Consider the following 26,129-nt stretch of genomic DNA (forward strand, 5'->3'; position numbering starts at 1 on the left):
TTTTCATCCTGCCTGGCCCAGAGATCTGCTTCCAAGCTGAGCTGCATCCCCTTGCTGGGGGCCAGGTGGAAACCATGTGGACACTGCGCTGGCGCGTGGGACGAGCTCTTGGCTGGAAAACCCGAGTCTGAGCCCAGCTCAGACCCCAACCACGGGTGCCAGTTAAACTTCATGAACAACTATTCACCTGTGGGAACCAGCAATCTCACTGGGCCTTGATTTTCCCATCTGTAAATGGGGATAATGGTATCTACCCCACCAAGTGAAATGGTGGATGGAAAATAGAATATGACTGTGATGTAATGGTGGCCAGGGTGGTGAAGGTAGCAGCTGCCATATGGCAAGGTGGGGGACTCGGGCACCACCAACTGGGCAGCTGGGGCATCAGGCCGTAGTTACCACGGGAGAGCTCAGAGAGCGCGGAAGGTGAAAAGAGGGCGTAGTAGTGATCCGTTAACTCACCCCCAGCCGACCCGCTTCCACCTTGACCACAGCCCCTTAGAGAGCTCTTCCTGGTGGACACTGTTATGCTCGTGGTGACTGGAGCCAAGTGGGAGCAGCCCTGCCTGAAGCCTGACCGTGTTGCAGGTCTGCATCCTCCACTGCAGGCGGCCTGGGCGAGGACGGCCGCTGGGCACAGGTATGGCTCCCGCAGAGGGCCTGGGGGCGGCGGCGGGGTGGGACACTGCCCCAGCCGAGGAGAGCAGAACTGCTGCAGGAAGAACCAGAGCCGGAGGCAGCAGGCTGGTCCCGGGCAGGTCTGGGGGCACCAACGGGGTAGAGGCCAGGAAGGCGCAGCGAGCACGTCTGAGCATCCTTCCTCCCTGCGAGGCCTGGGCTGAGAGCAACCCCTCCACCCACCCCCCGCTGGCTGCCTCTGAGCAGAGTCCCTGCAGCCAGGGGAGGTCCAGAACCCCCGAGGAGGGGACAGGCTTAGCACATGGCCACTGCCAACTGGAGGCCAGCCTCGAGGTCGGAGGCAGTGACACCAGCACATTCGCAGCCATTAAATCACCCATGTCTGGGCTTTGGTGAGAGCCAGAACTTGGAGGTGCCAGGAACACGTACGCCTCCCCGGAACCTGGTCCAGGCCCATGCCTGGTGAGAAGACCCTCACCCTCCCACCCCTGTGCGGTCCTGCACCACAGCGGGCCTCACACCCACGCCTGGGGTCACTCCAACATCCAAATTCCACCCTCCCATCCCCCCAACACCTGCAAACAGCTCCTGCTTTGCCACCCTCTGGCCAGCAATATGATTTGCCCTCAGCAAGACGGTCCAAAAGCCCTGGAAGAGAGCTGGGCCTTCAGGGCAGGAAATTCCCCAGCACCAGGTCCCTGGGGCAGGGCCCAGAGGGAGGGGTCAAGGGCTCCAGGTGGGTATGTTCTCTTAGTGCCGAAGACGTCTCGCCTTGTGGGATCGAACGTGGTGGGATGAGGGGCTGAGTGGGTCCCTCTGAAGTATGGGGACAGGGCAGGGGCTCCAGTCCAGGTGCCTGGATCTCAAAGTGGCACTAACCTTGTCCATCTCAGCAATGCCCAGAAACCCCGATGCTGACTCTTTCCCCAGAATATAGGTTAAGAGATACCATGGGTGCACCCACTCAGTCCATCCAGCTGAGATCTGTTACAAAACACCTATTTGAGTGCTCAGCTCCAAGAGAAAAAAATAGGTTAGCGTGCACTAAACAGCTTATTCTGTAGCCCACACCAAGAATTACCGTAATATATGGTGTACTGGGACTCCTTCCCAAGAGGAATGGTGGGCACTTAAACACACTGTCTCGTTCAAGGATCACCACATCACTTGGAGGATGGCACTAGAAGTGCCACTTACTGAGAAGAAAACTGCAGCTCAAAGAGGTTAAGTAATTTGCCGAAAGTCACAGAGTGAAAAAGAGCAGCTTGGGACCGGAGCCCAAGACCGTATAATTCCAAAACCTAGGCCAATGTGGATGATACAAAGGTATTCGCATGTGGCCCCTGCCCTCACAGAGGGCACAGTTTAGTGGGGAGTCATAGAAACCACCAGCCTTAATACAAGAGTGAGATGAAAGATGGGCTAAATGGATGCAGAAGGGGGACACCAGGGGACCTTGTCCGAGCTGATGGGACGTCGAAGGTCTAGTCCAGAAATTATCAACCTGGAGTCCCTGATATAACCTCTAAAGAGCCTCAGAGTAGAAATGGGGTCTCTAGGTAGCCAACGACTGGTAACCATCTGTGTGCCAAATGATCAGGTCTGCAGGCTTCCAGGCCACACAGCTATTGGCAGTGCTGAGGCCGAGAGCCAAGGGCCGGACCACCAGTGTGGAGACCTGTCGTCCTCGGGCAGCTGCTGACTTGCCCACGGTGTCCCAGTGAGGCGGAAGACAGAGCCCACTCTAGAATGTGAGTGCACCCCGCCAGGCTCCCGAGAACGCTGCACTGGTGTACGCGAGCTGGGACCAAGGAACCCAGGTCCTTCCTCTTTCCCACAGGAGGGTGTGTATCGTATATGCGTTTAATTTTCTGTATATTACAATGTTTTGACATCTCTTCCTGGCTGGGAAGGGACAGCCCCTCCCTGGGCTAGCTAATTCTTAGAGATGATAGCAAGAGCCCAGCCTGAAGCACGCCTGTGATTTGCAAACTAACCAACCCAGAGCCACACCTCCTCTATCTGGCCTGTGCACCCCAGGAGTCAATTTTCCTCTGTCCTAATCATCCCAGGGCCAGGTACCCCGATAGCCCACAGCCCACTGGAATTATTCAAAGCAGCCAGTCTTAAACTTTTTACTCTGCCCTGTCTTTCCTTTCCTTGAACCCCAATACAGGTCATGACCAAAGTACTCCCCTCACTCCTGTCTTCTGCCTCCTGACCCCCCTGATGCTTCCCCATGTGGCTCTGTGTGGCATGTGTGCTTCCTGTCTCTGGGACCTGTGAGTACAATACATTATGTTTTCCTCAGCCTCTCTGTCCTTTCCTCTTGTGGCCGCACCTGACTGACCATATCATGAAAGAATATGAAATAGGGAGTTTCCCTGAGATTCAGCAGAAGAGGAAGTCCAAAATGTTTTCTTTCTTTCAATGCTTTTCACCAGCAATGACTTCAAATGTACTTCCATTCCCTGGTATACTGGATCAAATAGCATCATGTCTACCCAGAACCTGTGAGTTGGCCTTATTTGGAAAGTAGGTCTTCGCAGATGTAATCAAGTTAAGGTCATACTGGATTAGAGTGGGCTCTAAATCCAATATGACTGATGTCCTTACAAGAAGAGGGAATTTGGACACAGAGACACAGGCACACAGGGAGAAGGCCACTTAAAGATGAGGCACATCTTATAAGGTGCAGCTACAAGCCAATAAATACTAAGGATTGCTGATAACCACCAGAAACTAGAAAAGACAAGGGAAGATTCTCCCCTAGAGCCTCCAGAGGGAGTACGGCCCTACCTGCACCTTGATTTTGGACTTCTAACCTCCAGAACTGTGAGAAAATAAATTTCTGTTGTTCTAAGCCACCCAGTTTGTGGCACTTTGTTAGGACAGCCCTAGGAAACTGATAGACCCAGGGAGTCATTTTCTGATCAGCTCAAAGTTGGAATATGAGGGTCGGCGTAGAGATCCCAGTTTGTATGGACCAAGTTCTTGTTAAGGTGGAGGAGAGTGGACTCTTTCTGCCTTCACTGCCATCACCTAAGGGCACGGGCTGCAGACCCAGCAAAGCGCTGCTTCCCTTGGGTCCTGAGTCCTCAGCTGGTTACCCAAAGGGCAATTAAGCTACTTCCTCTATTTCTCACAAGTAACAAGACCTTTCTTGTAGACCCAACAGTGACAAACCATTTACACATAGTTAAGACAGAATAATTAAAAATCTTGTCCTTCCATGTAAATTGGTGCAATCTTTCCATAAAACCTTAAAAACATATATCCACTGTGACCCAGCAATACCACCATCAGAAATCTATCCAAAGGAAATCATTGGACCGTTATGATTTACTTACTATATGGACAATGGCTTATGTGCAAGCATTATTTATTACAGCAAAAAACAGTGGGACAGAATGGATTTTTTTCCTTCTCCCTTCACCCTCTTCCTCATTATGACACACACCCAACTCCTTTTGGGACCAAGCAAAGGCCAAGCTTGGGTTAAAAAAGAAAAGGGGTCCTTTGTAAAAGGCCACAAAGAGCAAGAAAGGTGACAGGAGTTCCTTTTTAGCACAATAGTCCATGGGGAAATTGCTTAAAGTAGGTCATTTTTGCAGGAGAAGGTCTGATACGCATAGATATCTGACCCTGAAGCAGATCCAGTGAGGGATGTTTTTCTTCATTCTTGTTTTGGACTGAACTGTGTCCCTTCCAAATTCATACGTTGAAGCCCTAACCACCACCACACCACCCCAACTGTGACTGTATTTGGAGATAGGACATTTAAGGAAGTAATGAAGGTTAAATGAGGTCATAAAGTGGGGGCCTTAGTTTAATAGGACTGTGGCCTTATAAAAAGAGAGAGACACACCAGGGATGTGCACATAGAGGGAGGACCATGTGAGGACACAGTGAGAAGGCGGCCGTCTGTAAGCCAAAGAGCGAGGCCTCAGAGAAAGCAAACCTGCCGCCACCTTGATCTTGGACTTCCAGCCTCCTATCTGTGAGAAAATTAATTTCTGTTGTTTAAGCCATTCAGTGTGTAGCATTTTGTTATGGCAACTTGAGCTGACTAATACAATCCCAGTCCCTCTTTCTGTAGTCTAGCCCAGAGGGAAGCCAGATGGCCTGAAGGCTGACATCCAGGACCAAAGGCTGTGAGGAAGCGGTAGGATGGGGTGGGGTGGGATGGCGGAGGAGGAGGGGCCCATTGGGCCAGGTCATCCGAGCAACCAAGCAACAGGGATCCTCCTTGAAATGTCAGGAAAGGGATGCTTGGATGGCCCCAAAGTCCAGAGTGAATGGGCACAGGTGACATGCTGCAGAAGCCCTTTCCTCTCCCCACCTGGGGGAGGACCTGGTGGGCCATTGGAGCCTGGGCTGAAAAGGGCAATCCCATGCCCTCGTGAACTCTGCCAGCCACAGAACAATGTCACCATTAATCAACTGTTGTGTCCTGTCCCTCATGCAGAGCTGGAGACATTAGCATCCAACAATGGGAATTTGGTTAAAGAAATAATGGTACACCCATAAAATGGGCTTCACATCTCAGATGGTTATGTTATCAAGCAAGGTAAGGAATAAGGGAGGCTGGGATAAGGAGAAATGGTGAGTTTGGGTTTGGGACTGTTGACCCTGAGGTGCCTGGGTGCCCTCCATGTGGAGCTCTTTAGAAGGCAGTTGCCTGTAAGGAAGGAATTAGGGGCTCAGGGTCCTCAGAATGTGCAGGAGGTGCTGGAGGCTGTGAAAGTGGACACATGTTAGGGGACACGGGTCACGGCGCTGAGGCCTGCTCCTAGCATGGAAGGAGGTGGGCGTGCATGGGGCAGGGGGGAGAAGTCACAGAGAAACAGATGACCTCATGCACTGCTGGTGGGAACGTAAAGTGGTACTGCCGCTATGGAAAACAAGTAAGGAGACGCCTAAAAAAATTAGAAATAGAGCTACCTTGTGATCCAGCAATCCCACTTCTGGGCATATATTCAAAGGAAATGAAATCAGGATCTCGAAGAGATATCTGTTTATTGCAGCATTATTCACAATAGCCAAGACATGGAAACAACCTGAATGTCTGTGGGTGGATGAATGGATAAAGAAAATGTGGTATATACATACAATGGAATATTACTCAGCCATAAAAAAGAAGGAAATCCTGCCATTTTCAACAACATGGATGAACCTGGAAGACGTTACACTAAGTGAAATAAGTCAGAGTACTGTATGATCTCACTTATAGGTGGAATCTAAAACAATTAAACTCATAACAGCAGAGAGTTAAAGAATGGTTGCCAGGGGCTAGGGGGGTAGGGGACATGGGGAGATGGTGGTCAAAGGGTACAAAGTTGCAGTTATGCACAATCTAAGGTCCAGCATGGTGACTATAGTTAACAATACTGTTACAATAGCCAAGACATGGAAGCAACCTAAATGTCCATCAAAAGAGGAATGGATAGAGAAGATGTGGTATATATATACAATGGAATACTACTCAGCCATAAAAAGGAATGAAATATTGCGATTTGCAGCAACATGGATGGACCTAGAGATTATCACACTAAGTGAAGTAAGTCAGACAGAGAAAGACAAATATCACATGATATCACTCATATGTGGAATCTAATTTTTAAAAAAATGATACAAATGAACTTATTTACAAAACAGAAACAGACTCACAGATTTCGAATACAAACTTATGGTTACCAAAGGGGAAACGTGGTGGGGAGGAGGGATAAATGAGGAGTTTGGGATGAACATGCACACACTACTATATATAAGATAGATAACCAACAAGGACCTACTGTATAGCACAGGGAACTCTACTCAATATTCTGTGATAACCTATATGAGAAAAGAATCCAAAAAGGAATGAATATATGTATAACTGAATCACTTTGCTGTACACCTGAAACACAATAGTGTAAATCAACTATACTCCAATAAAATTGAAATGAATTAAAAAAACAATACTGTACTGTACACTGGAGATGTGCTAAGAGAGTAGGTCTTAAGTGTTCTCACCACACAAAAAAATCTTAACCATGTGAGGTGATGGATACATTAATGGCTTGATTGTGATGATCATTTCATAACATATATCAAAACATCACATTGTACACCTTAAATCTATATAATTTTTGTCAATTACACCTCGATAAAGCTGGGCGGCGGGGAAAGCTAAAAGCAAGAAAAAAGAAAGACAGTTTAAATGGAAACTCGGAGCATTTGATTTTATTCCCAAAGGAAGTAGAAGTTATAAACAAACAAACAAACAAAAGTTAGCCAAGCAGAGAGCTTTGAGAACAAAGGGAGGCACCAGAAAGCATGTGTCTGGCTCTGGATGACAGCTGGCACCCCTGAGGTGGGTGCACGGGAAGACAGGGCTTCCTGGGGGACCAGGAGCTTGGGGGGATCTGGAGCCTTGGATGCAAGTCTGCACGGGGACACAGAGGCATGGGAAACCCTGAGCCAGACACCCCCTTCCTGGGCCTCGGTCTCATTTACAAAGCTGAGGTCAGGACTACACCCTCCCGGCCCTGGTTTTATTAAATCACCAACAACATTAGAGGAAACTGAGAAAGAAGAATGTGTACCAATAAGCCTCACTCTACCACAGTTGTTTTCATTCCTCCAAGTTCCCTTCCACCCTTTCTCCTTGTATATGCACATCTGCTTGCACAACCGCCCTGGAGCCTACACACGCAATTGGGCAGTCTTTTCTCCCTTGACATGATTTCATAAACATTTCCCCATGTTGTTTCATAGTTATCATTTGGAATGGCTGTGTAATATTCCTTTGTGTTGACTTACCAAAGTTTAGCTAAACAATCCCTTAAGGCTGGCATTTAGGTTTTTTCCCACTTTTGAGTGATGCTGAATAACATTGCTAGGAGTTTTGAGTTTTTGTCTTCCTTTGTAATCATTGCATTGAGTCAAACGCAGTAGGATTTCTGAGCCAAAGGGTACTAACTGCTTTTATAGACCCTGAAAGGACACGATGACTTCCTCAAGGCAATCTGCTTGTTTATTCAGGCTGGAGGGCCACTAATGGTCAGGGGACAGGTGTTAACTGGTAAATCAGAGACACCTTTCCTCAACTCCTCCCAGAAACATGCGGTTTTTCCAAAACCTTGGCAGATAATATGCTGAAATGTTACACAGAGGACAACTGACCAGACCCTGTCGTCGTTGACAACAGCAAGAAGGAGAAACAAAGAGCTTTGCAGAAGGACTCCCCTCCCAGAGTGACTCAGCACAGCTAGGGCTCTGGATGATTCTCCAGCTTCTCCACCCTCGGAACTGGCACCATCGCCTCCTAGAAGTCCCTTCGGACACCTTCACTGCCCTCCCTCATGTTCACGCAGGTGCTAAGTTGGGGTAGAGGTTCCAAAGACCCCACAGAGAGATGGGGATCTTGTGAAAAGGAGGGCTGCCTCTGGGTAGCCCCCCTAGATGACAGCTGAGCCCAGAGTCTTCCTCTCATCAGAGAGGAGTGTGGCAAGGGACCATTGGGAGAGGCCACCCATGTGCCCTGAGCTGGAGCAGAGCCTGGGCCTGCCTCTCTTCTGGGATTTCCCGAGGAGGGGAGACTGTGGAATGAGACCACCCCAGCAGGATGAGCCGGGAACACGCCAATGGGGCACACCCCACCCCCTGCCCCAGTTCCCCGCATCCCTTGGTTTGCTCTGAAAAGGATCTTGGGGAATGTGGGGCTCCCACAAAGGAGCACAGAAAAGGACAGGAGCCCAGGGATGCCTGCAGCCATCAGGCCATGCTGGGCTGCTCAGGTGGAAGGGCAGCTGAGACCAAAACACTCGGTTTCCCAACTCTGAGGGACTTCTTAAGGATGGATGGCATGGACCCCCTGGTATAAACCAGGCATTGTGCAAGGCATTTTATGTGTTATCTCACTGAATCCTCATAATACTGATAAGTGATCATTATTATCCCCAATTTAATGTTTTTTTAATGAGGGTTAAATAATTTCCCCAGATCACAATTCATAAATGATCAAGCTGATATTTGAACTCAGGTTTGCCTCGTTCCAAAACTTCTGTTTCTTTGCTCTATACTGTGTTTTATAGTTTATCTTTGCATATCTGCTCTTCCAGTTGCTACGATCTTTATGGCAGGGGCCTCTCTTCATTCCTCTATGTATATTGCTGTGTCTAACACACTGCCAGGCACGTTGTTGGCACTCAACAAGCGTTTGTTGTTTTGGATTTGATGCGAGAGGGCTCCAAGCCCCTGGGCGGGGGCAGACGAGGCAAAATGCCTAGGATCGTTGCAGAAATTCCAAGTTTATAACTTCTTCTCTCCAAAAGAGCAAAGAATGAGAGCTTGTTAGTGGCTCAGCTTCAATCCCAGGCCACACTCAGAGCCATCAGTTAGCGATGAGATCTCTATGTGCCCTGATAGCTAAGGGCACATACAGCAGAAGATAGAACCAGAAAGCAGAAGGAAAGGTAGATTTCACAGGTGCAGAGGCTGAGCCATGAAGAGGGAGTTGAAAGCTGCAGAAGGAAGCAAGAGCCTAACTCAAGCCCATTCCATCTTCTTTTCGCTTAAATAAGAAAGCTCTTTTCTTAGCAAGACCTGGGTGCTGTGTCCACAGTGCCTCTAAAATTTCTTCCAATCCTGGCTTCTGGGAGAGAAATCAAAGCAATTGACAAGACTCTCTTGCTATTTTCTGTATAGATATGGACGAATGAGGGCTGGATTGTGGTACGGTTGATGGGAGTTGTTTTTTTGTTTGTTTGTTTTGTTTTGTTTGGCCGTGCTGCACGGCTTGTGGGAGCTCAGTTCCCCGACCAGGGATCGAACCCAGGCCCTCAGCAGTGAGAGCACGGAGTCCTAACCACTGGACCGCCAGGGAATTCCCCAGTTGACGGGCGTTATTCTCGATTACAATCACCTAACAACGCTGATGATACTTAACTACATGCCACGGACTACCGTAAGCAGTTTACACGGATGGATTAATGTAATCCTCACCGCAACACTTTGAACTGGAGAGTGTTATCACTTCCACTTTACAGACGGGAACACTAAGACTCAGGAAGCTTGAATAACTTGCCCAAGGTCACGCAGTACGTGGCAAAGCCAAGATCTGTACCCTGGCAGTCCGACTCTAGCTCCCATGCACTTAGACGGTGAGCGGTAGATAGCACCTCCAACTGGAGTCTGGGGTGAGAGAAGTCCCAGATTCACACATTCCCACGGTCCTGGTCCAGGCTCCCACTGCCCCGCTGCGGGACCACAGGCGGGCACAGGCAACTCCCCCGAGCCTGTTTCCTCATCCAGATACTGTGAACTCTTTTCTGGAGTCCTTCGATTGTTAGAAGGATTAGATGACATCATGTATGTGAAAATTCTTTGAAAACTGTGAAGCACAACCCAGAGGTGAAAGATTAAAGGGTTAATTAGTGGTCAGTACAAGCCTGGAGGGGGAGGTCGGCAAACTTCTTCTGTCAAGGGCCAGGGAGTAACTATTTTAGGCTCTGCAGGCCATCTGGTCTCTGTTATAACAACTCAGCTCTGCCCTTGTAGCAAGAAAGCAGCCGTAGACAATACACAAATGAACAGGCACGGCTGTGTGCCAATAAAACTTTATTGACAAAAACAGGCAGTGGCTGGATCTGGCACTTCGTCAAGAGGAAGGATTCTAGGGGATGTAGCTGAGATAGGTCCTCTGCCCTGTCCTATCTAATTATTGTAACAATTTGATTGAAGACCCAGAGAGCATATTGTCAAGTTTGCAGGTGACCTTCCCCCGTGCCCACTTTTCTCATTTCAGGGGTGGTTGGAAGCCTCCATCAAAGTCAGAGAGATATGAAATGTCTCCCATGCAGGGCAGTGGAATATTTTGTGGAGAAGTCAGGATGTCAAACTTCCTTCTTCCTTTTCCTCCCTCTGCCCTGGAGCTAAGGTGAGGCTGGGGGTACTTCTGGGGGAGCTCTGATGGCATGGGAAGGCCCACACAGCCAAGGTGGGTTGCAGGAGAAAGGTGGTTTCTTAGGTGGGGTTGGTCTAGGTTTAAGGAAGAAGGCTGGTGGGGGTCTGTGAGGTGTCCCCACCTCGCCTCACAGGACGGTAGAGCGCGTGCCTGAGCTGGCGTGCCTTTGGTCGTGTCCTCCTGGGAACCGTCCACGTGGCGGCAGGCTGTGGGATAGGGATCGGGTTGGGATGCTGGCTCAGACACGACTGATGACACAAGACTGAGAGGAAAAGTTAAGTGACAGATGTCCGAGTCTGGATTCAAACTCATCCAACAGGCTGCAATACTTGGCAGAAACCTGTGTGATGACATGGAATTGGGATCACTAACGAGATCTGCATTTAGGTGAAAGCAACAACAAAATCAACCAAAAGCCAGTTGTACTGATGTGGGACAAAGGAGCCCTCGCGAGGCAGTGTTTCTTTTGAGAGAAATCTGGGCTTGGGGTGGGTGGGCAGTGGACATGATTATTAATGGCTGCCTAGTATTCCATCATTTTGATGTGGTATCATGTGTTACTATGAGTCACTGCTGGGAAGGCTCATGAAAATTTAGGCTACATCAGCCTAAATTTGATCTGGAGTGTCCAGATCAAAGTTCGTCTGGGAATTCCCTGGTGGTTCAGTGGTTAGGACTCCGAGCTTCCACTGCAGGGGGCACGGGTTCGATCCCTGGTTGGGGAAATAAGATCCCGCATGCCGCATGGTGCGGCCAAAACAAAAACAAAAAACGAAACAGATCAAAGTTGGTCACAGCCCAGCAAACCCCGTCCTGGCCAGGCCACACCAGCAGTCCTGTGTCTATTCTGTTTACCACTAAAACCTGGAGCTCGTTGAGAGGGGCTGGGAGGATGTCCATTATGTTGAGGTGTTCAGTTTAGGCCACACATTAAATGAGCATCTACTACGTGTAGGACATCCCGTTAGGCACTGGGAGTACAAAGATGAACAAGACACAGTGCTTTAGCGTGAAGAGCTTTCTTTTGGACTAGGAGGGGAGCAGGCACAGAAACCGATGACTTCAGTAGAATGTGGCAAGATCAGGGCATCTCACAGAGGCCCCCAAACCAGGTCTCCCAAGCGACTGTTGCTGAGCCTGGTATTTTCAACTCACTGAAGAATAACCATGAGGATGAGGAGACAGCCTTGTTGTGAGCTGTTCCTGCCAGAGAAACTAGAAAGAGCATGTGTGGGACAGTCAGGGATGATTAGGCAGGAGTTCCCTGTCACTCGTGGCTGTTCTTCCATAAGAGCACCATACCTCTTCTGTCTGGGGAGTCGGGAGGGAGGTTCCTGCCCTGGGAGGGAGGTTGTTCAAGGCGTCCCCTGAGGCCCCTTCCAAGGCTCAGCTCCCGAGTAGCACCGCAGAGCTGGCTCGCCCGCAGTGCTGGAAACACTGTCTTGTTTCTTGGCATCCTGTTCCCTGTGCTGCCACAGTAAGTGCAGGATCCCTCAGAGTCTCCAGGCTTCCCCTGTCCATTTATAGGAACCATGTGGGCTCTGAGGACATCCCCTCCCACTGCACCAAGCACGCCTAGTTCCCTCTGTTTATACACAAAACCACTGGGTGCTCAGGCTAAATGAACAGGTTTCTAATCCTTTGCTATTCTGACAGAATGTGCCAGGCATGAAGAGTTTTCATGCATGGATTAATTTCATCCTCACGACAACCCTAGGGGGCTAGGTACCATTGTCATCGTATGCAATAGGTGGGGAAACTGAGGATTTGAGAGGTTAAATGATATGCCCCAAGATTACAGAAACATTCAGAGGCACAGCCTGGACTTGAACCCAGAAATTTACTCTCAAAACCCACAAGCCAAAGAGAACATAGCTACTCTCTTAGAATGTATGAAAGACACATAGAATAATAGAGCTATCATTTAGCCCACTGTATTTCAGACTTTGGTTTGTACCCCATTCGTGGATCATGAAAAAAATGTGTGGGTTGTGACCATTCTTTGTTAAATGAACAGAATAGAAAATCATCAGCATTCATCACACATTTAAGATTATTTCAGTTACGAATATATGTGTGAAATAGTTGTCATGTAAAATGTATTTCTTAATGTAGGTCATGGTCAAAAAGTTTGAGAAACACTGATCTAATCCAACCTGCTCATTTTGTAAATGAGTGTACAAAGGTTCAGCCAGCAAAGTGATTTCTCCCAAGATTACAGGGTGTTAATGGATGAAGTGGGACTATAGACCCAAGTTTTTCTGACTCTCAGTTTATGTTATCAAGCTTAACTGACTGCAAAGAAAACCAAGAAAAAGCAAAAGTCATAATACTGATAGTAGGCATAGTACTACTACTATAATAACAATAATAGCTACTACTTTTACCATGTTTAATGTGTGCCAGGTATTTCTCTAAGTGCTTTAGATATATTAACTTATTTAACTCTCGTAAGAACCCAAAGAGGCAAGTACAATTACTTCTCCCATTTTCAGATGAAGAAACTCAGGTAGAAAAAGTTCATGTCACTTGGTTAACATCACATAGCTGGTAACAGAGAATGGGAAATTCAAACCCAAACAGGCTGGCTTCAGAGCCCGTGGTGTTAACCAGCATAAGGTACTACATGACCCTCTCTATCCTAATATTCTCCCTAAATGCCGTAATGCCAATACAGTAGATACCATGACATGTGTGTCTTAATATAATTAATTACACACCTACTTCGTCTATTAGCCAAGGGTACCTGATGGTGAGTCCATAATTACCATGTCATTTAGATATTTGGCTAAAACTGAAATCATCATCTTTTTTCCACAACTAAGATCCCCTCTAAGGTACCTTGTCTCTATCATTCATTCATTCATTCACTCACATATTTAAAAAATCATGCACTTGCAGAGTTGAATAGAGTAGGCAGAATTATTTTTAAAAGACAAAACTGGGCATAATACCCTTCCTTGTTCCAAAAAGGATTAAGGCAGTTTATGAGGATACATAAAATATTCTAAAATAACAGTAGATGAGAACAAGATAAAGGAAGAACAAGTTAGAGACACTAAACGAAGGTAAGAATGAGACTAGCAGAAAAACATTTTCCTGGAGGTCAATACACTTGCTGTGGGTGGACCAGAGATGTATCCAGGTTTCCATTTTAATTGCCTACAAATTCACACATCTTACAAAGGGATGACAACTCGCTCTCAGTTTGCATTAACTACCTCCCCGAAAGTGATTTTAATGACTTTCAGATCCACAGTCTCCTTCAGGTGAAAACAAACTAATTCCTCAGGAACAGTATTTCTCCTTCTGAGACTAAGACAGAAAATACTTTCTCCACAGGTCCTCTTAGTTGACGTTATGTAACAGAACAAACAATGTCCTCAAGGGCGCCCTCACAATAAGCACAGGATGACATCGCATGTGCTATTTCTGACAGAGTGTCCCAGAAAAGGCTGAGGGCACCACGCTCTAAATTCCAAGATGCACGATGGTATCAGTAATCTGCCATATCAAGGGATGTGGGCTCTGAGCACGCTGTTCCCTGATTGCAAAGTTGGCGACAGACCTCCTTGAAACAACGTGATCTAAAAAGGGGTGCTCAATTTAAACAACATTTGGGTCACTTGGTGTTCAGCTCTCCCAGGCTGAGGCTGCCCTAACCCCTCCAGCTCTTGAGAATCAGGCTCTCCTTTGCAGAATTTGGCACGGGGCCTTAGCTACATCACACTGTCCTAATGTGAACGTGTGTTAGGATTTTAAATCCTCCCAGAGCAGGAATTACATCTTTTATTCTGTAGCTATAGACTGAATGTTTTTGTTCCTCCCAAACTCATATGTTGAAATCCTAACCCCCAAAGGGATGGTATTAGGAGGTGGGGCCTTGGGGAGATAATTAAGTCCTGAGGGTGGGGCCCTCAGGATGGGATTAGTGGCTTTATAAAAGAGACCCTTGAGAAATCCTTAGCCCTTTCTTCCATGTGAGGACACAGCAAAAAGACAGCCATCTATGAACCAGAAGTGGGCTCTCACCAGACATGGAGTCTGCCAGCGCCTTGATCTCAGACTTCCCAGCCTCCAGAACTGTGAGAAAGAAATACTTATTGTTTAAGCCACCCAGTCTGTGGTAGTTTGTCATAGCAGCCTGAACAGACTAAGACACCAGGGCTTGCTCTGTTGTCCTAAACTCACTAAGCACTCATGCACAAGTTAAGTACTTATTGAGGATGTTGATGGCAATGGCTGACTGCTATTAAGAAAGGATTAAATTAAGGCATGATAGGAGTCCCTAGTTCACCAGGAGCTCTCCCTGGTCCAACTCTATAGTCTGGATTGCTGTAATGCTCCAGCTTTCCACCAAATTAGATCCCCAGATGTTGACACGTCCCCTTTCTGCTGTTTCATGTCACAGTGGGAGTTCAAATTCTTCAATGGGGCCACGACAGGCAAGGGGAGGAAGAGGTAGTTCCTGATGACCACCCTTTGTCACCACAGTGATGTCCCACAATAGTCATGGATAAGGTTGAACCTCCTCTAACCCTTGAACTCCATCAGAGAGGACATCTTCCATAAAGTGCTAGATGGAGGACCTCCTGACCACATGACCATCCAATCTCAATTCTCCTGTTCATGAACTTAAGGCTGAGAGTCTTTACTGTCCCACAATGAACACTGGAACAGAACAAAAACATAATAGGAAACCATCAGTCCAGGTAAAATGGGTTGAAGACATAGAAAGGCTTAGAGGAATTTGGGAAGAATGGACCAATGCTGCCTTCTTGGGAGATGATGGAAGACTGTGGGCATAGAACCCAGTGATGGTGTGGGAATATCAGAGGAAAGCTCCCAAGAGGATGCTGGTCAGGAATGGAGAGTTAGGTGGTGGGTAGAAAGCCCAGTTGAGTACATAGTTTGGGCAATGGCTGGATTAACCTGAGAGGGGATGCTGAGATGCTGCATAAACACAGATACAGTATTTGTCTTTTATTTTGAATACTTGGATAAAGAAAGGAATCGAGAGAAATCCCATGAGAAATTTTATGAGTAATATTTTTATGCAGTGAGACTATAATTTGGTAATATTGAAGTAAGAGCAGGCATCTGTACTTCAATCAGATGTTACCAACCACATATTCAGACATGACACTTGGTTGCAGTGGTTAATTTTGTCATCCAATTGTCAGATGTATGAGCTTTGTGTCGACGAGGAGGTTTTGAAGTCTAAGAGTGGTTCATACAGAACTCCTCTTGTCTTAGCTAGGGCTGCTATAACAAGGCCCCACCCTCATGACCTAATTAGATCCCTAGTGCCCCATCTCCAAATACCATAGGCCGGGTGGCTTAAACAACAGAAATTTATTTGTCGCAGTTGTAGAGGCTGGGAAGTCCAAGATCAAAGTGCAGGCGGATTTGGTTGTTGGTGAGGACTCTCCTCCTGGCTTCAGATGGCCCCTTCTCCCTGTGTCCTCACATGGCAGAGATCTCTCTCTCTCTCTCTGTGTCTCTCTCTCCCCTCTTCTTATATGGCCACTAACCCCATCATAAGGGCCGCACCCTCATGACCTAATTAGCTCCCTAGGGCCCCACCTCCAAATACCATCACACTGGGGGTTAGGGCTTCATACATAAATTTTGGAGGGGACACAATTCAGAACATAGTACCTCCTATGAAAGGTGACCTCAGTAGGGCACTGGAGAGCAAGTTCTGCCCCAAATGAGGAAGCAGCCACAACAGGACACCTAAGAAAAGGCCAGGTTAGCTCTGGTTTACACTGAACCATGCATCTCCCCACCATCTTGGTATTTTTGAAAAGGAGCATCCCTGGAGGTCTTCAATCAGGGTAATCTGAAGAAACGTCCTACCCAACGTCAGGAAGGGCCTCTTTGAAGAACTCCGGACTCATCCACCACATTCCTAAGTCCCCTCCCTAGGGAAGGGGCAGCTGGTTACAATAGTTTTTCATTGGCTACCCTCCTCAAACCTCTCCCAGAGGCCAACATGATTTTCCGGACAAGAAACTGGGAAGGTGACAGTGGCCAGGCCACAGAGCCAAGAGATAAAGTCTGATGCTCTGTTTCATCAGATCAGTTCCAATCCACCCCAAATTTTCATTCCACACAGGCAATCTGGTACTCATAAACTTCAGGTTCAAAGGTAATTATGATGATCAAAATCCTCCCCAGATTTCCACATGGAATAACAGGAAGCGAGGCAATGTTTCCATTAGATTAGGAAACCATGCTCCACCCTCCTTTCTGAAACTTCCAGAACATCATCATAAATCCCATTCGACCTCCAAGCCAGGAGAAAAGCCTCTCTGCATTGTGCTGGGTACCACTTCTTGTTAGAAAGTCTCCTCTATTTTGAATGGGAATTTGTCTCTTTACAAAATCCACCCATTCACTTAGTTCTACCCTCTGAGACCACACAGAATATGTCCGTCCTTTTCCCCATGGCAGCCCTTCAGACTGCGGAAGAGAAATTTCATTCCTCTGAAACCCAAGAGATGATGCCCTTCCAGGCCTTCCAGGGCTCCAGAGACCTGCCCCAGGGTCCCCACCAGCCTGGCTCTCTCCACCAGACCCTCTTCTGTCACCTAAAAATTCTTGTTCAGCAGAGTAGTTGTAATACCATAGCCCAGCTTTCCTGCTGGGCCGAAACACTTTCCAAAAATTCTGGAAATTTGTTATGGTCATGGCTGCCAAGCCCACAAAACCCAGATCCCAATCTCTCACTGAGCAGCCCAAGAACATGTTCAAAAAATCCTCTGGCTGGATATCATCCCTTGGACGAATCATTAGTTTCTCTCATTGTTGCTGTTGGCTGCCCCCCAACCCGGGTCAATGGTTGATGGGACAGACACCACCCCTAGTGATGCCCTTTGCCCCGAGTGTGGGAATCTGAGGGCAAAGGCAACATTGAATATCCCATCACCGGGCCCAAGAGACTAGTCTCATTTGACAGAAAGTGACACGAGACCAGGGATTTCTAGTGAGGGGTCATCCGCAAGGACTTGGCCTCCATATTCCTAGAGTTAAGGGTTAAGTTAATTAAGAGTTAAGTCAAGGACCCCACCCTCTGCGCTCCAAGTCAGATCTGTTTGGCCAGCAGCCTTCCTCTGACTACATTCCCCGTACCCCACCCCGGCCCCTCCATGCAACAGCCATACTTGCTCTGTGTGCATCTCCTCTGGGTCACCACAGCACTTGTGTGTCAACATCAAAGGCCCCATCATTGTCCCTGTCACATTCTGCCTTGAGACAGGGCTCTACCTCTGTGTTCCCACCTCCTCCCCTAGACAGGAAGCTCCAGGAGGGGAGCCCCTGGGCCTTATTTAGCAGTGTCTCCAATCCTAGCATGGAACCCGGCACAAAGTAGGCACTCATGTAAGATGAGTGATGCTGAAATAAACTGATCCCTTGGCCTCACTTTGTCAAGCCTTATATACCTCCATCGAGATAGGTGGGGATTCAGCCTCTCTCCCTCTGGGTGGGAGTCAGGAGAGACCACCACGGTCTCTGTCCCTATCTGCTCCACCATCTCCATCACGGTGGTCTGACCTGTGTGTGAGCTGGGCTGATCAAAGCATGGGATCTTCCATCTGATCCCTTCCTGGGTCCATGAGCTCTTCTTCTGGGCTAGAGGACATGGACCAAAGTCCAGCCTGTTCTACAGACAGAAACTGGGGAGAAGAGCCCGGCTGACCTGGGGCAACCTCATCCCACCCCCAGTAATCACAAAGGGGCAGCAGGTTTACCATGACCCTGATTAGCCTCAGCAACAAAGTGTCTCATATCTTTGAGACACATCCCAGGACAGGGGGCCCAGCCTGCTCAGTATTTTCATCACATCCCAGGACAGGGGGCCCAGCCTGCTCAGTATGAACCATAGTGCAGAGCTCTAGGGAGGTCCAGTGTAATGCACAGCGTCACACTATGAGGCAGGACAAGGCAGAAGCCACCTGGAGCAGCTAGGTCTCTACTCCTGGACTCAAGAGATTTCCCATGCTCATATAGCCCCTGCCAGCTCCTCATCCCACACAAAACAGGCAACGCTGCTCAGAGTCAGGCCTGGTTGGAAAGACCAGCCAGCTTCCTCCATTGTGGTTTCCATGGTGAGAAAAGCAGTGTTTGGGTTCCTGACTGTGGGAAAGAAGAGCTCCAGCTCCCCAGTTTTCCCATCTGCTCTCACTTCTTGCTCACCTCCTTAAAGGCCAGGATGGGAAAGGATGCTCTTACCTGCTAAGATGAAGATGCCCACGAGAATCAGGAAGACCAGCAGGTAGAGCCCAAGGACTGCGTGCTTCAGGGCCGACAGGGAGCCCAGCTGGGTGCAGCAGCCTCCCGCCCGTCCTCTGTGGCACGGACCTAGACAATAAGGGTAAGAAGAAGAGGAAAAAAGACATTTGAAAATCCCCAAAGCCCTTTTTCTCTTTTGGTCTCATCTCTCCCTGATGCATGCAGATGTTCACATGGAACCTCTCACACAACTTCTGCACATCTGTAATGCAGCTGGAATGGTGGGAAGCATTTCTGAATCGTGAGAAGCTTTTCTGCTTCTATCTCTCCTCCCACCCTCTGTGCTCATGAACTAGCCAGACAGGCATGCCCACAGCTCACGAGGCCACGCAAACCCGCCTCCTAGAGCCAGTCCAAGTCACAGAGAAAGCTCAGATAGGCTGGAATATGTGTCCTTTATAAAGTGCTATTGTCCCATGTGATTAGGAGAAGATGGAGAGAATTTTAGAAAGAGGTTGCAAACTCCAGCTTCTAACAGTGGCCTGGAAGCGATGTGGGCCAGGTGGGCCTGGGAAAACCAACAGTGCATGCCCAGTCCAGAAGAGGTTGCCATGCAGGAAGAAGGGCCGGGCGTCGGCAGATCCAAAAATCACTTCTCCAAACCACTTCTGGCTTCAAGACAAGTCAGAAGTGATTTGGAGAAATCTCCCTTTTTTTAAGTGTTGACAACTAATTAGAGCAAAAAAAAAAGAAACCACTAGGGAGCGTAAACAAAACAAAACACATTTACATGCCGCATCCGACCACCAGTTTACAACCTCGGGTTAAGATTTACAGGAAGACATAGTACCTAACTTCATCCTGTGAAATTACACAAGGCTCATCAGGTTCTGGCCAAAATGGAACAGCAAAATATGAGTTCTAATGGAACTTACGGATTGTGTAGTTCAACCCCTTCTGTTTACAGATGAAGAACATCAAATGTTAGTGACAAACCCTGGGTGAGGACCCAGGTGCCCTGACTCTCTGTCCTCTTTCCACTGGACTTCTCCTTCGAGGCAGCCTTCAGATGGCCAGTGCAGAGGCCAGCAAGCTCACCAACGTCCACCTGCTCTGTCAGCTGACAATGGAGAGGAAGGGATGCCGTCTCGCCCTGACCCCCAGCACGGCAGGTAAGAATCTATGGAGGGGGGACTTCTCTGGTGGTGCAGTGGTTAAGAATCCGCCCACCAATGCAGGGGACACGGGTTCAAGCCCTGGTCCGGGAAGATCCCCCATGCCGCAGAGCAACTAAGCCCGTGCGCCACAACTACAGAGCCTGCGCTCTAGAGCCTGCGAGCCACAACTACTGAGCCCGCACGAGCCTAGAGCCCGTGCTCCGCAGCAAGAGAAGCCACTGCAATGAGAAGCCCGCGCGCCGCAATGAAGAGTAGCCCCCGCTCACCGCAACTAGAGAAAGCCCACGCACAGCAATGAAGACCCAACACAGCCAAAATATTAATTAATTAATTAATTTTTAAAAAAAAGAATCTATGGAGGGCATTTTTTTTTTCAAAGTACGCATGTCCCTATCATGCTCATTCTCTGCCCCCTGCAAGGGAGAGTATTGCCAACTGGAGAACATTGCTCATGGAGGCACGGGTGGGAACCGGAAAAGGCTGACAGCAGATGTTGAAATAATTGAGAGTCAGAAAACATTTGAGGTGCTTCGGGGGCTCCTTATCACCTCTCAGGTAACACTGCCAACTGCACGGCCTTCAGGAGGTTTGGTGACCACAAGGGAAATGGCGGTGACCACGCTGGTGCCCTGGCTCTCCAGAGGTATTGTTCAGTGAGGAACATTTTCCCACGCATTTACTCCATTTTATTGAAAATGCTGTTGTTAAAATAGCTAAGTTGGACTATTACATACTATTTCCGTAAAATATCGGGTACGATTTGGAACGAGTTGTCGAGAAATACAAATTCAGTTACCATTCTCATCAACACTTAAATGTTAGCAAATTTTCTAGACTTAACAGACTTAACCTGATTTTCCACAAAGACTTGCACATCTTTCTAACTCACCCTAAATCTTCTTTTCCAGAATTTTCTATCTCTTTCCACACAGTAGGATCTATAACCTGTTTTGCTCCTAAATACGCAAGCTTCTTGTAGCATTTTGTCTTTTTTTTTTTTTTCTCATGAGAACCACTGGCTGGCGGGTTGCAGCTCTTAGAGAAAAGTTTTTTTCCCTCGAGAGTCAAAGCGGTAGGCATAGCATAGTGTATTATACAAACATTAGTATCTTTATTGCGATGGTTGTTCCAGCTCTCCTCATCCCTGCTTTTCTTGACATAATGATGAGAATGATGGCAGCCTAGCTACTGGGAGGGGTCAGAAGATACCCAGGCTGAAATGCTATTGTCCTTATGTTTATCCCCAATCCATCTTGGGCTTCTTCATTTGTTGCCTTTGTTTGACCCTCTTCTTATTTCCCTTGAAGGTTTAATTAAGTTCAACCATATGCTGTTAACTGTTCCAGTTTCACTGAAATGTTCTATTTCTTGTTCATTACAAAAAAGAAATCGTTCTCTCAAAAAGAAGTTGATATAACTTTTTGCACGTAACTCTTTTATTGAGGCACAAGACATTATATTAATACTTTGCCTGAGCTTGAGGCAGTCTGTTTAGTAAGCTGAACATTAATACAGTAAGGGATTAAGTGCAAACAACACACATTCACGGATTGACTAGTGAGACTTTATAAAGTGCTAGATTAGTGCTAATTGTCATTCAGTTTGAAATTTTTCACCTTCGGGAGGAAAACAAAGCAATCAGGACCCCTTCCTCCCTTTAGGAATGAAAACATTTTCCTAAACCAATCAGTCACAAGAGCAAGGGCTACTTTTCCTTTACTCCCACTAATTAGAGTGTCATCCCTTTATTGTCAAGTCTGTACTAACTTTCAATATTTGGCAGAATGGGGGAGGAAAATCACACAGCCAAGAAGACTGCTAACTTGCATCTTGCCCTGTTGCTTGCACGTGTATTGCCAGCTCATTGTAACAGTGGGGCAAACTGCAATGATATAGTTCTATTTTTTCCCCATCAAAAAAGAGTAGTTCCCTTCTCCTCTACCTGAGGCTTCTGTCTAATAGCAAGCACCCCTGGTGACAGATCCCTTCATCAACTTACACACACAACATAGACCTTCGTCTGAGAGAGCTCAGTTCCTTTAGCAAGACTCAATTACCTTGCGCATTACACAAAATCCATTCTAGATAGAACATAACAAGGGTTTCAAATAGAGATTTTCCAGAAACATTCAGTGAAGTTCCGTTCCACAAGTGGAACTTCACTGAATGTTTCTGGCAAGATGGCTAGAGAATATGACTGTAAGGGAAAGAAGACAATTTAGGGGAAAGACAAGTTACTAAGTCTGCCCAAAACACTTTTATTGACTTCTTAATATAACATAGCAGCAGCATGTTAGCTGAGTAGACCATTCAAATTACTTAAGCTTCGTGGAAGATTGGAAACAATCCAAAACAATGCAATCAGTAAAAACAGTATGCTCATTTATTTTTTTAAAAAAGTATAAGAAATGAGCTATCAAGCCATGAAAAGACATGGAGGAAGCTTAAGTGCCGATTAGTAAGTAAAAGACACCAATCTGAAAAAGCTACTTACTGTATGATTCCAGATTTATGACATTCTGGAAAAGGCAAAACTATAGGGACAGTAATAAGATCAGTGGTTGCCAGGGGTTGGGAGTGGGGAGGGATGAACAGGTGGAGCACGGAGGACTTTCAGGGCAGTAAAACTCCTCTGTATGATACTGTAATGATGGATACATGTCATTATACATTTGTCTAAGCCCATACAATGCTCAACACCAAGAGTGAACCCTAACGTAAACTATGGACTTTGCACGATAATGACATGTCAGTGTAGGTTCATCAGTTGTAACAAATGCCCCTCCCTGGTGGGGGATGTTGATTATAAGGGAAGCTGTGCACGTGTGGGGCAGGGGGTACATGGAAACTCTCTGTAATTTCCACTTAATTTTGTTGTAAACCTAAAACTGCTCTAAAAGTTAGTCTATTTAAAAAAAGTAAAGGTTTTTTAAAAAAATATTTATTTATTTATTTGGCTGCATTGTGTCTTAGTTGAGGGATCTTTGTAGCAGCACTCAGGCTCCTCTCTAGTTGTGGCGTGGGCTCTAGAGCGCACGGGCTCAGTTGCCCCGAGGCATGTGGGATCTTAGTTCCCCAACCAGGGATCGAACCCACGTCCCCTGCAGTGGAGGGCAGATTCTTAACCACTGGGCCACCAGGGAAGTCTCAGTAAAGGTTTTGACTTATGGATTGTTGGGGTAAAAACTCTAATAGACTTTTATTGAACACACACTGTCCTACTGTGGTAGCCCTACTGTGGTAGCCAGCCTTCAAGATGGCCCCAGATGATCCCAACCCCTTGTATAGTCTCCTTCTGCATTGTACCAGGATTGGCTTGTGTGACTAGTAGAATATGGTAGAAGTGATGGTGGGTCACTTCTGAGATGAGAGAAAAGACACTGCAGCTTCCTTCTTGCTTACTTTTTCTCTCTCTTGAAATATTCATTTGGGGGGAAGCCAGCCACTATGTCATGAATACACTATGGAGAGTCTACATGGTAAGGAACAGAGGCCTTCAGCCAACAGCCACATGAGTGAGTCTGGAAGCAGGTCCTCCAGCCAAATCAAGCCCTCAGATGACTACACCCTGGCTGAGATCTTGACAGCAGTCTCATGAGAGACCCTGAGCCAGAACAACCCAGCTAAGCTGCTCCCAGATTTCTGCCAGATTGGACTATATGTATATACATATTTTCTGAGCAGAATTTTGGATCTGAAAAAATAAACAAAATCTTGGATTTCCTTGCACACCCACGGCTTCCTCAGAAACGGAGTGAGATAACAAATTTTGTTGTTTTAAGCTGCTAAGGTTTGGGGTCATTTGTTACGCAGCAGTAGATAACTAATACACTATGGTAGACATTGGGAAATACAAAGATAACAAGCTGTGTGAGGGAGAGATTTTGTCAGTGTCATTCACGTCCAACTTTCCAGTTCCTAAACCAGTGCCTGGCACACAGCAGGCATTCAGAAAATATCTGTTGAATGAGAGATGAAGATACAATCACTGCCTTTCAGACGCTCACACCCGAGGGGAAGAAGACATATAAACTGGTAACTATCACACAGGTGTGAATGAAGCAGGTGTAGAGGGGCGATATGGCACAAGCAAAGCATGGCACTGCAGAGGCAGTGAGTCCTTCTGTGTTGCAGGTCATCTCAGGGTCTGCCTTGAAGAGGCAGCAACTCAGCAGGGCTTTGAAGGACAGGCTTTTGTAGATGGGCTGAAATCTATTATCTTTCTCTCCAGCTTTATCGTCTGATTTATAGCTATTAGAAATTTGAAAACTGTGACTTGAAGAAGAAAACTTTCTTCCTCCGTGTGAGAACTGTTCTGAGGAAAGTACCAGACCAAGCTGTTAGTTATTAAACATAGTCGTTGCTTGCAGACATGGTCACACACAAAACCAGATCGAGGGGGAGAATGACACCAAAAAAACAAAACAAAAACTCTTCCAAGATCTGGGAGAATCAAGGGAAAGGGTTTTCATCTTGCAGTGGCCTCCAGAAAGGCGGGTGACATCTCAGACGATCAGGAAGCCAAGAGAAGGAGGCTCAAGAGGCTTGGACAGGATAGTGACTCCAGAAGGGCAAATAGGAACTAAAAAATAAGTACAAAGTGACTTGCAGACTGGGTTCCGAAGGCCAGGCTGGGAGATGTTGTGTGGAGCCGTGCTTGCTGATGAATGGCTAGAAGCAGTCCGATGGGTGGTTTCCCCACCTCTAAACACCCATCTACATGTAGCTGCACAATTTTCCCATAGCTGAGTATCCCTGGGCTATTATTTTCTTTCTCACTCCACTTTTTTTTTTAAACTTAAATTTATGTAAGAAGGAAATTTTATATCATCCTCATAAGTGGAAAATTAGTATCTTCCTATTCCATTATTATTAATGGAATAAATAAATGGTACTTATTCCTTTAAAATAAATATCTAACTATTAAAATAACAAATTCACACCCATATGTCACCTTGAATACCACTGTCGTATAGAGTCACATTCTGAGAATCATTAACTTTAGTAAAAGTAATTAAATCACAGTTCAATGCAAGTTGTGGAGAAAAAGTTGATGCTCTCCATAGAAGAATTCACTTATAGAGAAGCAAAACCAAACTTTTTAGATGTTCAAGATTAAGAATAATCTAGAAGGTAAAATGTTAAGGATTAAGTGCCATTGAAATAACCACGTCAGAACCTTGCCCTCATCTCTGATACTAACCTCATTATTCACAGTTGTCGATTTCCATCTCTCCCCACCCTGCTTGTCTAAAGGTTCTCTGAGACTCACCCATTTCCCTACCCATCAACCAGCACACAGCAGAACTGCAATAAGGTTCTTTGCAAGAACAAAGGTATGTGGGACTTCCCTGGTGGCGAAGTGGTTAAGAATCCACCTGCCAATGCAGGGGACACGGGTTCGAGCCCTGGTCTGGGAAGATCCCCCATGCCACGGAGCAACTAAGCCCAGGCGCCACAACTACTGAGTCCACTTGCCACAACTACTGAAGCCCGTGCGCCTAGAGCCCGTGCTCCACAACAAGAGAAGCCACCGCGGTGAGAAGCCGCGCACCTTACCGAAGAGCAGCCCCCGCTCGCCACAACCAGAGGAAGCCCGCGCACAGCAACAAAAACCCAACGTAGCCAAAAATTAAATAAATAAATAAATAAATTTATTTAAAAAACAAAAGACATGTGTAAGCCATTTATTTTTGGTGCAAAGACTGGTTCTTACAGTTGTTGTATGCAAATAGTTGACACATTTTTGTTGGCTGAAAAACCAATTTTTGAGCAAAATTTTGGCCTGAAAAAATAAACAAAATCTTGGCTTTCCTTATTCACCCACGACTTGGAATAGCCACTTAGTGCCCACGTAGGTGAACTGTGGGAGCAAGTCATTGGGACTGAATTGGCACCTAATCCTAGCTGAGCACCATCTTCACGCGTGGTGCTGATGCTGACATCCAGAGGCCTAAGCCACAACACTGGACATTCTTGTTCTGATTCAATGATGAAATCATGCATCTATGGCATCGAGGTACCCAGTTCTGGAGTAAGGCTTTTGTCATATCAAAACAATATGAAGGGCTTCCCTGGTTGCGCAATGGTTGAGAATCCTCCTGCCAATGCAGGGGACACGGGTT

At 46.9% G+C, this 26,129-nt stretch overlaps 1 protein-coding gene across 1 annotated transcript in view; it reads right to left on the reverse strand.

Moving 5' to 3' along the window:
- SCARA5 (scavenger receptor class A member 5) overlaps positions 1-26,129 on the reverse strand; it is a 114,806-nt gene that overhangs the window by 71,641 nt on the left and 17,036 nt on the right. Inside the window, exon 3 of the mRNA XM_068554035.1 lies at positions 18,827-18,955. Within this exon, the coding sequence (XP_068410136.1) occupies positions 18,827-18,955 (129 nt within the window). The remainder of the gene's footprint in view (positions 1-18,826; positions 18,956-26,129) is intronic.

Source organism: Eschrichtius robustus, chromosome 10, assembly GCF_028021215.1.
Source record: "Eschrichtius robustus isolate mEscRob2 chromosome 10, mEscRob2.pri, whole genome shotgun sequence".
NCBI classification, from domain to species: Eukaryota; Metazoa; Chordata; class Mammalia; order Artiodactyla; family Eschrichtiidae; genus Eschrichtius; species Eschrichtius robustus.